At 36.9% G+C, this 13152-nt stretch overlaps 1 protein-coding gene across 1 annotated transcript in view; it reads right to left on the minus strand.

Annotated features, from left to right (window-relative positions):
- The window catches only part of ITGBL1 (integrin subunit beta like 1), a 149002-nt gene that overhangs the window by 21124 nt on the left and 114726 nt on the right, over positions 1-13152 (minus strand). The window contains exon 8 of the mRNA XM_080575930.1: positions 1834-1950. Coding sequence (XP_080432056.1) covers positions 1834-1950 — 117 coding nt within the window. The remainder of the gene's footprint in view (positions 1-1833; positions 1951-13152) is intronic.

A 13152-nucleotide genomic window follows, 5' to 3' on the forward strand; every position in this document is an offset into this window, starting at 1 on the left:
TCTCTCTTGAGGCATTTCAGAGGTCACCTCCAATCTTGGTGGATTTAATCATAACCTTGTGTTGTGCTTACTTCTCTCCCTTTACTTACAAAAGAGCACGGGACAATAGGATTCCTGATATGGTGCTTATTCTATGTTTTTTCGGGGGGAAAGAATAAGGAATAAACTCAGCTCCCTAGAAAAGCAAAATCACAGGCTTGGCCTTCTGAAGTCCTGTCAACGCAGGCTGTGCACTGCAATTTCAAGCAGGACACAGTCACTTGAGTTGTGTTTTCCCATATAACTCCTTTTCAACTGCAGATTATCATTACTAATTAAACTATCAGCTTGAATAAAAGTGGAGGAGTTGAGCTTAAGACTACATTTGATTTGTAATTTCATGAGCTAGTTTTCCTTTCTATTCATTGTTTCAAAATTAGGAAAATAAATTTTAAGTGTATTATTTTGTAAATGAATTAATTAATTTTTGTCATTGCCACTGGACAACGCTGTTTAGACTAAAGTAGAGACTTTATTCAGGTAATAGTGTGAATTAGAGTGTCTCCTACACAGTAAAAAATGGACACTAGCTCAAGTGTTGAGCTGATTATCATTTCAATGTGAGGTCCTGTAGCCAACAATAAAAGTTAAAATGTGCCCTTGCTAATAAGGAACAATGGAATTTTTGTCTCTAATTTCCAAAATGCGCTATTTAATTAGAAGTATTAACACTGAAGCATTGTTATTGAATAATGTAAAATACGAATGACATAAATGGAACGGATTTTTTTAATCATGGAAGATGATGAATTTTGTTTTCCAGCTACTTAACCTATAACCAATATGACCCAGCTTTTCAGTGTTTTTGTCTGCTTTTATGTCCTTTGAACAAAATTAAATTTCAAATTATTCTTTTTCTACACATTCATATTATTGAATTACATTGAATGTTATAAACTATTATTACTGCTGGTTAGAGACTTTAACAAGAATTTTTCCATTCTGCTTGGCAGAGCCCTTGAAGAAAAATTCCCTGTAGTCAGAATTTATATGTACACAAGGATTATGAAGCAATATGATTTTTTCTTACATAGAAATAAGAAATATAATAAAATGTGTCAGGATTCATACTGACTACTTTGTTAATATTATGAATATTTCAAAAAGAAAGCCAATAAAATATAGAAAGATAGAATTTAGGACAAATACAACTCATTTGTTTTTAAATACTATATGGTAGGTATGCGTTTACATATCTAAAAATAACTTGAAATATTGCTTAATACCGACATTCATTACTGAAAAATCAACAAGTGAGGTTTTTACTGTTAACACTAAAAAAAAAATCTGCATATACATGTACAGTGGCAGTGTATCTCAAGCGTTTAGATTCTTCTGTAATACATTCTCCTTTTAAAGAAAATAGAAATATCACTGTTACTGAATATGAAATATTCAAATGTATTGCTGGTCATTATCAAGTTTAATACAACATTCTCAATAAATCAACTATACTAAGTGCGAAAGAAAAATTACCTAATTTTTCAAGTTTCCATTTAAGCATCTTTATTCTTCTTTAAAGAACACTGATGGAAGCTGACATGTACTACAGCACTTACATATATGTTTTTAGGTGTATCTAGTCTACTTCACTCTTAGGGCTTCTGAAGTTTTTAAATAAATACTAACATTCAATATACACAGGGCTTGTTTCTTACAAAAATCTATAATCTATTATAACTGATCAGTGATGTCAATAACTTATAGTGCCATTATGTTATGAAATCAAGGGAAAAATAAAGTTATAAACTGCCAAGATTTATATTAATTATATTATATTGAGTGAATGCATACCCCCACAGACTTCACCATCTGCACTTTCACACTGCCGATCATCACATTCGCAGTTTTTACCATGAACTCTGTTGTCTCCTGGAGGGAAACAAGTGCATTGGCCACATTCACATTTCCCTGTAATAACAAACAAATGTTTATGAGTCACAACTGCAATGAAACAACTGAAATAAGACAACAAACTTATTCTATAGTCTACCCTCCCGAAGACAAACTACAAGTCACTCTGTATTAATTATAATTAAAGTATCCACATAAGCCCTAAAACAAAACAAACAAAAAAAGCCAAACCACTCTCCCTCCTCCATGGCAACCAGAAGCAAAGTATATCCCTGTCACATCCCGATGGAAACAGCAACAATAAGCAGTCATTGACATTGTATCTGTTTCATATCTTAACTTTGCATAACAGAGCTATGCCACATGTTTAACTGCATAATTAACCCCTGTAATTGATCTAAAATATTTAGCACAAACCTCAGAAACTCCTAATGAATTTGATTAGAATTAAATCACTTATGCACAGGACTCAGATGCAGTCTACTTTATTCATGTAGAATCATAACTCTTTAAATACTCTCTCAGGCATTTGGAAAAGAAAAAAAAAAAAACAACTATGATTTTTCTTTTCCAGACCTGATGAAATAGAAGTAGAAGCACAACCTCTGTCATAGTCCTCCCTTCCATCAACCTGATCAACCTGTTCACAGGAGAAATCCACAGAGCTTAAAGGGGGAACAGATTCAGCAAGACCCACAGATTTTCTTCTCTGAAGCTCTCAGAGCAGTCAGAGTTAAATGGTTAAATATAAAAATAAATATATAAATAAAATTAAGGACAGTCTTAAATTACACAAATACAAGGAAGACTCAAGTCAAGGTAATGTTGTTTTTTTTCTTTCCTAACTTCTAAGTTTGACTGCATATCTGTAAATTCTTTTAACGTGATGCTACTGTAAGAATGCACAAAATATGACACAAGCCAGGGACCAAAATAACAAAATTGATAGGCTTGAGAAGAGATAACACATGCAAAAAAAGGACCACCAGAGACATGCATTGGGTACTTTTCTCTGGAAAGGCTTTTTCTCTAGAACTAATCATAGCATCAATGTGACTCAGCTCAGGTCTGGGATACTATTGACTGCAGAACCCAAAGATACAGTAGGAGCAAGTATTGCTCCCAAGCAAAAAGCCCTCTAAGCACAGCCTTTCATTATGCACCCAAACAGTTTGACACGTGTATTATTATTTTTTTTTTTTTGGATTTGCTGTAATATTTTGCACAATGAGAAAGGACTGTTAAGGGGAACCGTAATGGGGCTTTTCTAACTGTAGGCTTTGTGACGATAAAACCTTTTAGGTCAACATACAACCAGATCATTGTTACTCCATATTTTGTCAGCTTGTAAATTAACTTTGTTACAATTCTTTTTCAACAAAATCAGTCTAATTAAACTGGAGTTGGATGGATCGTATCAATTCTGGACAAAATTTCCAGTTTATTTTATAGCTGCCTTGCTCTTCATCTTTCCAAGCATTAATGTTCATTGCATTTTCAAGCTGAAATTGTATGTGCCAGGATGCAGTCTAGAAGGATGCTTTATGATTATCTAAAGTGCTGTAATTTTTTTTTTTTTAAAAAAAAGACATGCTGATTGAATTAATAGCAAATGCTTCATGATACCTTTATAATAAACATTACTCTAAAATGACATTGCATTGGCAATTGTTTGAAGATACTAGTTCCAGAAAGAAACATTATAGGAAGTTCATAAGTTCACCTACCATATCATGAAATACACTGGTATTTGGTAATCATGTCAACATTTAAAATAGAATTGTATAAAGAATGATTGATATTATTTGCATGCATTCCCTAAGCTATAATTATTTGCTAAGAAAAGTTAACTGTAACTGGTACAAAATGGCTCCTTAATACTTAAATATATACAGAGACTTTTAATGTGTCCAACTTGTCGCTGTTTGGGGATCTCAGTCTCTTTCTATACATCCATCTTAGACATCTTGGCTTCTACAAAATGTTACACCACCAAGTGTCCCAAAGAATAGTCAGCCGCCCCTAGGCAGATAGGTACCTGATGAACAGGACCCATCTGTTGTGAAGACTATAAAAATAAACAAAAGAACCGTCTTGAACAGTGGCATCCTGGCCAGCTAATGGTACAAGGAGGATGCCTGAAGGACAATAAAATCAGTTTAAGCAAGTTGTTTTGAAGAGAGGAGTCAGCAGAGATGGAAAATCCTCCAGAGGGATGAGCAAAGGAAGGTTCTGTAATGAGGCTCCTGCATGTTCTGTAATTAAGCATTACCTTTCGTAATATGTAATTTAATAAGAGAGAATGACTTGAGAGACCAGTGTTTGGGCACTTGCACTGGAATGGGATCAGGTTCCTCTCAGTCCCTGCTGCAATTAATATTTATTTGTTTTTGTTCATGTGCAACAGTTTCACTGGGGAAAACCTGAGGAATATCCCCTCTCCAGGCAGATAGGGCACATTTTTGTCATGTATGAGATACAAGCTCAGTTTGCTTTTTCAAAATTGAAGGGGATTTACCTCCTCACTTCTCTCGTCTTAGCTAATGAATAAAACACCAACATCCAAACAGGCCAAGTTCCTTGTTGGTACTTGTGCCTCATATTTTCCTTTGGCTAGCTTCCCACAGAGTTTAGGGTATGATTTAGATCACCTGGCTGTGGATCTCAGCAGAGCTGGTTGTTTCTTGAAAATGGACAGAAACCTCAGTCAGTTAGTGCTCAGCTAGTGCTCTGGAAAAGAATTTCCCCGAGCTATTTCTCCGCTCTGAAATACTCATAGATACAGTCATAGCAGCTTAGTACACTGCTCAAAGTGGTACTCAAATTATTTCTTCACCATTCCTTTTCCAAATATGACAAAGCCAGCACGAGGAACGTGAGATGGGAATTTAGTGGTGGCAATAAATAACTGCAACTTCGTACTGACTTAAAAAGCATGTTTTCCTCCAAAAGTACTGAGATTTTGGTTAGATCATGTAAGGTGGGCACACTCTGGAGGTAATTCAACAGAGGATTTAAATCCATTTTGCTTCTGAACAACTAACTAAATGAGAGGCAGCAAATGTAAAATTCAAAGGCTGAGTTTATCGCCATATAGATAAACACAAAAAATTAATATCATTCTGTAACAATAAACTTCAGGTTTCTTCCCTGGGAAAAGCAGAAGATGTTTGAAGAAAGAGTTTGCTTCAGCCATACTACTACCTTGTCAAATGTGTCTGCTACTGAAATAACAGAAGCCACACCTTATTCTGCAACCTTATTCTCTTAGTTATTGTGTTAAAATACTTACCATACAAACTCAGTCGTTCAAAAGTAATTTGAAGCTCACATTATACTGAAGAGGGATCAGCACTTCACTAAACATACCCTTTCTTTGTCTGGAATAATAGGTTTACCATAGCAACCTGATTATAGAGGGAAAGCTACTGCCAAACACATCCTAAATTCTCTTTAAATTCCAGGGCATACAGAAACAATTAAACACGAGGGCTATAATATTCATCACCTTTTCAACTGTCTGAGAGAGAGCTACACTTTATGAGTAAAGAGAAACAAATTCACCTCAGACATTTAATAGCAACTGGCTTCCTCTCCTCACTAAACAGGGACAGTAAATTTCCTCGTCTGATGACTTCAGATGAAGGTAGCTTTATGATGGATGTTGTATTAGCTATTAGTATTGAAAAGCTTAACCTACTTTTTGCAATGCAATTTTCTAAAAATGGAATAATTATACAAGACATTTTTTGTCTACATTCTTAACATTTCTTCGCACTCTTTTCTGCCACTGATGTCAATAGGAGTCTTAATTTATTACTGATAATTGTCATTACTTGAAGACCGAAAAAAAGACCAGCTTAGGGCTTTTTGTTGCTGTTGTTTATAAAGGAAATTTAAATGCCACAACTCATTAAAACCCATAAGTGTGTTAGGTAGCTGACTCTAGAATTTTAAAAATCTGGGCCTTGAGCATTTAGCTTTTGATTTTATTCATCATTTACTATAGTAGTTTTTCATTTCTTTTGTCCAACATTTATGAAAGCATAGCTAAAGTAAACAGTGCCTTAGACATACATTAAATCTGCTGCCATGCAAATTGCTGTGACACTAGCTGCTTGCATTCAAACCAATTTCCAGCTTCCTATATGGACTGACTGAAAGTCTCTTTCATACAGGTAATTTTCATTTTAAAGCACTGTCCTAGAAGTATATAACTTGCATAATAAAACATTTTTACTCTGTTATTGCCGCAAAAACATCAGGAAGAAACAGCAATAGCTTTCAATGTAAAAATAAACACAGAATATAATAAAATGTACTTCATTGCCTTTTCCCGTCTATAACTCTAAAACATAAATGATTCTTCTATGCACAGTACTGATTGTTTATCTTCTAAATGAAAACAAATAAAGTTGTTGTTGTTGTTGTTTTTTGTTTTCTCTTATGTGTAAGGAATACAGTACCAAACTGCAGCACTAACCTTCAGCCCAAGCTGAGATTGTGCTGAAAGCAAACCAGGTTCATCAGCACCTAGGAAGGATGGTGTTTCACACCAGTGATGAACAGAAGGCAGTGTGCCTTCAGGAAGGACTTTTCTGCCCCATGGCTGTCCCAGGTTTAACATCTGAAAACACTACCTAACAGAAAATGCAATTTATTTGTTATCAGGCAATTTTGAGCAATGAGCATATTCGGTAAAGCTGCTTTGTCTTTTTATCATCAGAACCCATTTCATGCTGGACAGGATCAGTTGATCCAAAATAATGTTGAGAAATGGCAAATCAGATAAAGGGGGGTTGTCAAGATTTGCACAGAAGATCACAAAGTTTCAGGGGACATGCTGGGTGGGGGGAAGCAGATATGACTTAAGGAAGTATATAGATAGAATATAGCAGCTTCAGTTAAGGAAAAGGAAAAATCACTGACTGGCAGAGTCAAAAGACTGCCAAAGAGAATAAATGGTACAGAAAATGAGTACAAAAAATGCAACACTTGCCAAAAATAGTGTGGACAACCTCATCATACCCTGCTCGGTCTGAAGCATTAAGAGCAAGTGTAATCCAGCTGAGTTTAATCAATGTGGAGAAATGCATAAACTCAAACAGAAAACAGTGGACAAACAGTTTATTTAGCATCTCCCATTCCCAAAGTAGTCTGCAATGGCTTCCCACACCTAGAATGGCTTTTCATTAAAAAAAAAATAACTGTTCATATAAAAATAAGGTACTGCCTATAAAAAATATCAGTGCCTTATAGTTTTCTTCACATTGCTGGGGAATATTAATGCTTTCTCTTACTCTAAACAATAGAGATGACTTGAGGAACTGTTAGTTTATTACTAATTTAGTTCAGTTCTGATATAGATGGTTGACATATAGTCAATTGACACAGAATATGTAGAGATTTGAGGAGGGCTTAATATTTCATTATAAAGAGTAATTAGGACAATACATGGAAGGATCCCCAGCTTTTAAAATGTTGGTAATTCTTGGACCTAAAGAATGGTTTCTGAGGTGCCAGATAAAGGACACATTTGGAAGCATTTTTAATACATGCAAAAGTATCCTTACAACCTCTTTAAACATGTGAATATTGGCCTGATCTCACACAAAGAATGAAAACCTTGGGATTAGTTTCTTGCAAGGATTTTGGGAAAGGAGGAGCAATATTCTACTAGAAATATTTGAACCTGAAATTCTTTAGTTATGTTGGAAAAAATAAAAGTTTTCCTCTTCTAAAAAAGCTTTATGAACTTACATCAGTACAGTTCTGTCTCAAATGCTCCAACATACCTGATGATTTCTGATAGAATAGCTAGATGGGCTGGTGCTACCTCTTCGGCAAAATTCAACATCCACATTAAAAATGCAATTCTCCTGCTGGACTTGAACACTCCTTTCTGCACTGAAAGGCTATTTTACCTTCTCAGAGAAATGAAGAACATCAGAGCCCTAAATGTGGCTTGTTCTCAGTAGAGTGCTGAGCTGTAGCTGCAGAGTGAGGGAGGTGCCCGGTGCTGTTCACCATGACATACCAACCGCTATCACAGGTAGCAATGTTGGTGCATTCATGGTGAACACCACAGAGAGGAACAGACGTGTGTAGGAGATGCATTACTAGTGTGGTGTCTTAGCTCTGCCAAGTCCTGCACCTCATGAGTCTTCACACAAAAGATAGAAAGCCCGGGAGACGAAATCCTGCACAACAACCTCCTTGCATTTGAAACATCAGATGAGACTAATGATTCTTTAGTACTGGAACACAAGCTACAAGTATCAGGAAGGATTGCTTTTCGTAGTGTGCACAGAATCGCTCTATTAGGGTGCTAGAGACCTTGGGAGGGTGCTTTTATTTTTTATTTTTTTGGAGATCTGGTGAGAATTGATTTTTCCTCACAATGTTGAAGCAGCACAAGCACTTTGTTCTGCAGTATATTGTATATTGTGAATTATCAAAATGTACATTTAATTTCTTATATACGAGAAAAAGTGTGCTGCAACTATTACAAGAACCACTTGTTCAGATTTGGGTTGGGAACTAACTCTTTCTAAATCAATACACAGAAAAACAAACATATGCCTTAAGTCTACTCATAAAAAGAGATTATTTGCAGCATGACTGACCCAAGACCTGAACTAAAGATATAAAAGCTCCAGAGAAGAGCTTAGCTGAGTCATGCAGACATAAAATGAAATGAAAATTGCTTTAATAAATCTCAAGTCAAGTTTCCAGACTTCAGATCTGTGAACTACTTTTTGTGTCAAGAATTCTCTACACTGAAGCGAACTCGTAGGAGCATGCTCTGAGATTTTTTATTAAATAGCACCAACCAGTTGCTAAAACATTTAAGTGGGTTAAATATCTGTATTTTCCTTAGTCTAAACAGCCAGCTGTCAACTGCAAAAACTGCATTAGGTATTACATTCAGCACTATTCACAAGTCTATAGTAACAACAGTCAACCTACTACATCACATAGCTATAACACACAGCTAGAAGATTTGTATCTATAGCTGATGAGTTCTTGTTCTAGGTTGCATTATATCACCTTAGGCCTGTATGTGACTTCCAAGGCCAGGATACTTTCACTTAATGCTGACATTGATATCCCTGTTTTTCTTTTAGTGTTCGTATCATGCTTGGAAAACCCACTCCAAATCTGAGTTGAGTGCTCAGTGACACTGGGCCATCCAATTCTATGTGAAACACCATAGTCCCATTGCGTAAGGGCAGGTTGTAAGGTATCACAATGCATATACTATGCTGGGAGTGTCATGGTGGCTCTAGGGACTTTGCTGTGTACAGTTTACTGTGCACAAGTTACCAAAAATCCCTTGTCTCCTTCTCACCTACATTCATTTTCCTGCAATGGCTATTGGTATCAGGACTTGGCCGAAGAAACACCTCAAAAATTCACAAATTAAGAAACTGTATTGTTAAAGCTGTCTCAGACTTACCACTATTGCATGTATGTGTTAAGAATTTGTTCACTAGTACAATGTACCAAATTGTCCCTCTTATATTACAATGTGTTGTGTTGTTCTTTGTTTTTTTATAAGACAGAAAATGTTTTCTTTTTTTAATCTGCTTTAAATTGAGTTATTTTATTATGTGAAACTGTTTTTAAAATTATCTGACAATTAGTTTTTCCCTAAGGAAGAAAAAAACAACAACACAGAAAATAAATATCCCTAAGATAAATACCCTGAGGAAATAAAAGATAACAAGTATTTTATCCCAAACAACAAAAAATCTCAGGGCAGTTTCTGAAACTGAATATCCAGGGCTGTAAAAGCAAGCGTTATGCAACAGCAATTGCAAATGGCTGAGGCTTGCCCCCTGCTTTAGTACAGGCAGCATGTATGACTGGAAGCCTAATTGCACAGTTGGCATATGGCATCTGAAGTAAATGCACTTCCTTTGTGGCAGCCTAATAGTGAAATACTTCTTTAGACAAATCCAGTCAGCAGCAGCACTTTACAGATTTAGCATCAGATAGTCTTTTACAGCTCTAGCTGATCATCTCTACTGATTTGTTTCTTCTCTTCCATGTTGCTTTGCTCATTTTTTTTTTTTTTCCTTCCTCCTCCCTCTCTTAAACATTTGGGTAAGAAGCACTGCTGTGCTGCTAGTTTCCTTTTCAGATTGTTAACTTGTTGACATCTGCTATCATCATCAAGCCGGCATGTCTCCTCCATCTGCCTCCTCTCAGTAGCAGTGCTTTGAGGACACCCTTCTTGAAGGCTGCTATTGTTTCTGCACAGCCAACAGGGGATTTCTAGAGGAGTTCCAGGAGAGGAGTCATCCACAACACTCCTGCCCGCTTTGCAAGAGCAGTATCTTAGCCGAAGGAACGCCTTGCTTCTCCCGGTGCCACCTTCCTCGGGTCTTCCGCTGGGGGCACGCCCTTGACAATTCGCTCACTATATTAAGGGGACAAGTAGGACTATGATGGCAATTACTTCTGTGTTCGAAAGAAATGTGATAGTCAATGTCACCACACAGCAGAGAGATGTGTGAAGAAGACAAGAAAGAAGGTGGCAAAGCACTTTCTAAAGAAATAGGTTGTTAAGGCAAAGAACAGTGGAAATGGAAGAGGAGGAGGAATTAGTTGGAGGGGAAAAAAAAAAAAAAAAAAAGACCTGACAGCATGGCAAATGGCACTCCGAAGATGTAAAAACTAGAATTCAGCAAACTGTAACCTGATTTTTTCTTCACTTCCTTCCCCCCATTCTTCTCTCACCCCAGTAAAACAAGTTTCTTTCTTCCATCAACCTTTCTTTTCTCCTTTTCACTCTATTTCTCTTTCTACTTTTTCCAGTTGACCATTCCCCCCTTTAAAATGCTTCACTGATGGGTACCATGGATTTTCTACTTCTACAAATCACCTTGGCTTTCAGATCACCCTGTGTTACCTTCTCTAGCTTTCACTGAGCTGTCTTTTCATCTCTTAATTCTTTCCCTCCAAAAAGCTTTCAATAACTCAAACTAACAGGAAAAACTACTGTAAAGAGATGCCAATAAATCAAGTAAAGGATACACGGCATCCCACTAAAACTAACATCTTCTCCATAGAACATGAAATATTGTATTTGATTTAAAGGACCGGACTTGAAAATACTTTTCCTTCACCTTGACAACTATCAGGAAAAAATAGGGCTCATTTGCTTCTCAGCCTGATATTTTCCATAAGCTGCTATGAAATATTTTCTAGCAAACCCCAAACTTAACGAAGAGCCACAATGCAACAGCAAAAGATATATGAAACATAAGGACATTGTTCAAGAAGCTGTGATGACTTTTGAGCCATTTGCAGCTGTAGACATTTGACTGCCTTATCATCCAGGGGATTGACTGCTTACCGCTCTTTTACATGATCTGCCATGTAATGAGTCATAGCACTAATTCCACAGAGATATTTAATTTGCAGATTAATTTACTAGAAAATGTCAACTGCTTTGTGGAAGTTTAATCACCAAAATGTTAACCTTGTTCACTTCCCGCTGATGCCTGTTGTTTATTAGGTAGTAAATTTCAAGATATTTTAGGGTTGTAATACAAGCCTATCTATTATAATGTTTAAACTCCTAGACACGCTGTTCTTTGAAGCTTTAGCCAAGATTAAAGAGCTGTATAATCACAAAACAACAATATGAAAAGATTCAACTGCATAGCAACCATCAATATTATTTGCAGATAACAGACTGCTAAATTCAGAAACCATGGCAACAAATGACATCACACTGTATCTACCTTATTGATTAGCTTTCACCTCAACACTTTTTCTAGAAATGAAAGACATTACCTAGCAACTGCATCATCTTCCAAGTTGTTCCAAGTTAAAATGCTCTTACCAATCACTCACAAGCAAATTTTCCCCTTTTGTTGCCAACTGGCCAGATTGTGCACTAGCCTCTTTCTACAAGGCTTTCTATTTAATCTGCTGTAAAGACAGTGCCTTATGGCTCCTAAAAGCTTTTCCCCAAGTGTAATTGTGAAAACTGTGAAAAAACACTTCTTCCTGGGACCCAAAAAGGTTGGCTTTGAGGAAAAATAAACAATGTATAATGAGGGAATTAAAGGCACCATTTTAATAGCTTTTTATATGCAATCTTTGTCTTTAGAAAACCACACAATCTTTCATTTTCACTCTCTCTGATTTCAAGCATTAGTAGTAAATTCTTCATTGCAGGTTTCTCTGATTCCTTGTATTTCAGGCAGAGTGCAGAGGAATAACATGAGTGAACCAAGAGTTATCAAAGGAAACCAGCTAGGCACATTACCTACCACCCTACAAGTGTACTTGTTTGAATTTCTTGAACACAATACCCTCTGAGCTCATCTGCCTTGATATGACCCTGTGAGTAGACGAGAGAAGGGCACTGTATGTTAAAAAGGCATTAGACAGAACAGGTGTAATTATGAGCTTCACATATTTATACTCAGCCTCCTGTTTGGAGGACCTGACTAAAGCACAGAATTAAAGAGAGTTAGCAGTTTTCAAGACAGTTGAAACACATGAAACAAGTAATTAAAGCCTGCCAGTGAGGTCACACTCTTCCTGCAATGTCTGCCATGGAGAAGATTGATTTGTGATCAGTCTCCAAACCTCCCTGACAAATACAACAGTAATCAGGAACACTAAAATTAAGGCATTTTATATTTTAATTAGCAAACACAAGCAACTGCTGCGAAGAGCCTAAGCCTAAAAAAAATGCCTGTATGTAAACATTGTTGCAAGTTCTCAGAGCAAGAAATCAGGTTAACAGCGTGCAGCAGACCCAAAATTTCTCGAAGGGTTACCACTAAATAAGACGTATGTATCTGCCAAGACTTCTTCTGTGACTGGAACTGACACTCATTTCGCCAGTCGGCCACAAGCAATCAATTTACCCGTGTGCTTGGATTGTGGCTACAGAGCACTGCAGTCCCACCAAGCTGCCACCCATCCCTCCTTCAGCCCTGAGCTGCCTCTGCAAGCAAGTGCTCTGTGTTTGCTCATGGCAGGACAGGCAGACAGCCAGAAACACGTGGAGGAGCCCCGTACCTTGTCACCCACTGGACAGGAGAGGAGGAAATGCCACTGATGAACAAGAGGTGCTTGAGGCTGAACAGGAACAAAGCACCAAGAAAGAGGAGACTCACTCAAAGAGAGAGACACTTTGTCAGGGAGTGTAGTGATAGGACAGCGGTTAATGGTTTTAAACTAAAAGAGGGCAGATTTAGATTAGACATTAGGAAGAAATTCTTTACTATG

This window comes from Anser brachyrhynchus, assembly GCF_964034855.1.
Source record: "Anser brachyrhynchus genome assembly, chromosome: 1".
In the NCBI taxonomy this organism is placed as follows: Eukaryota; Metazoa; Chordata; class Aves; order Anseriformes; family Anatidae; genus Anser; species Anser brachyrhynchus.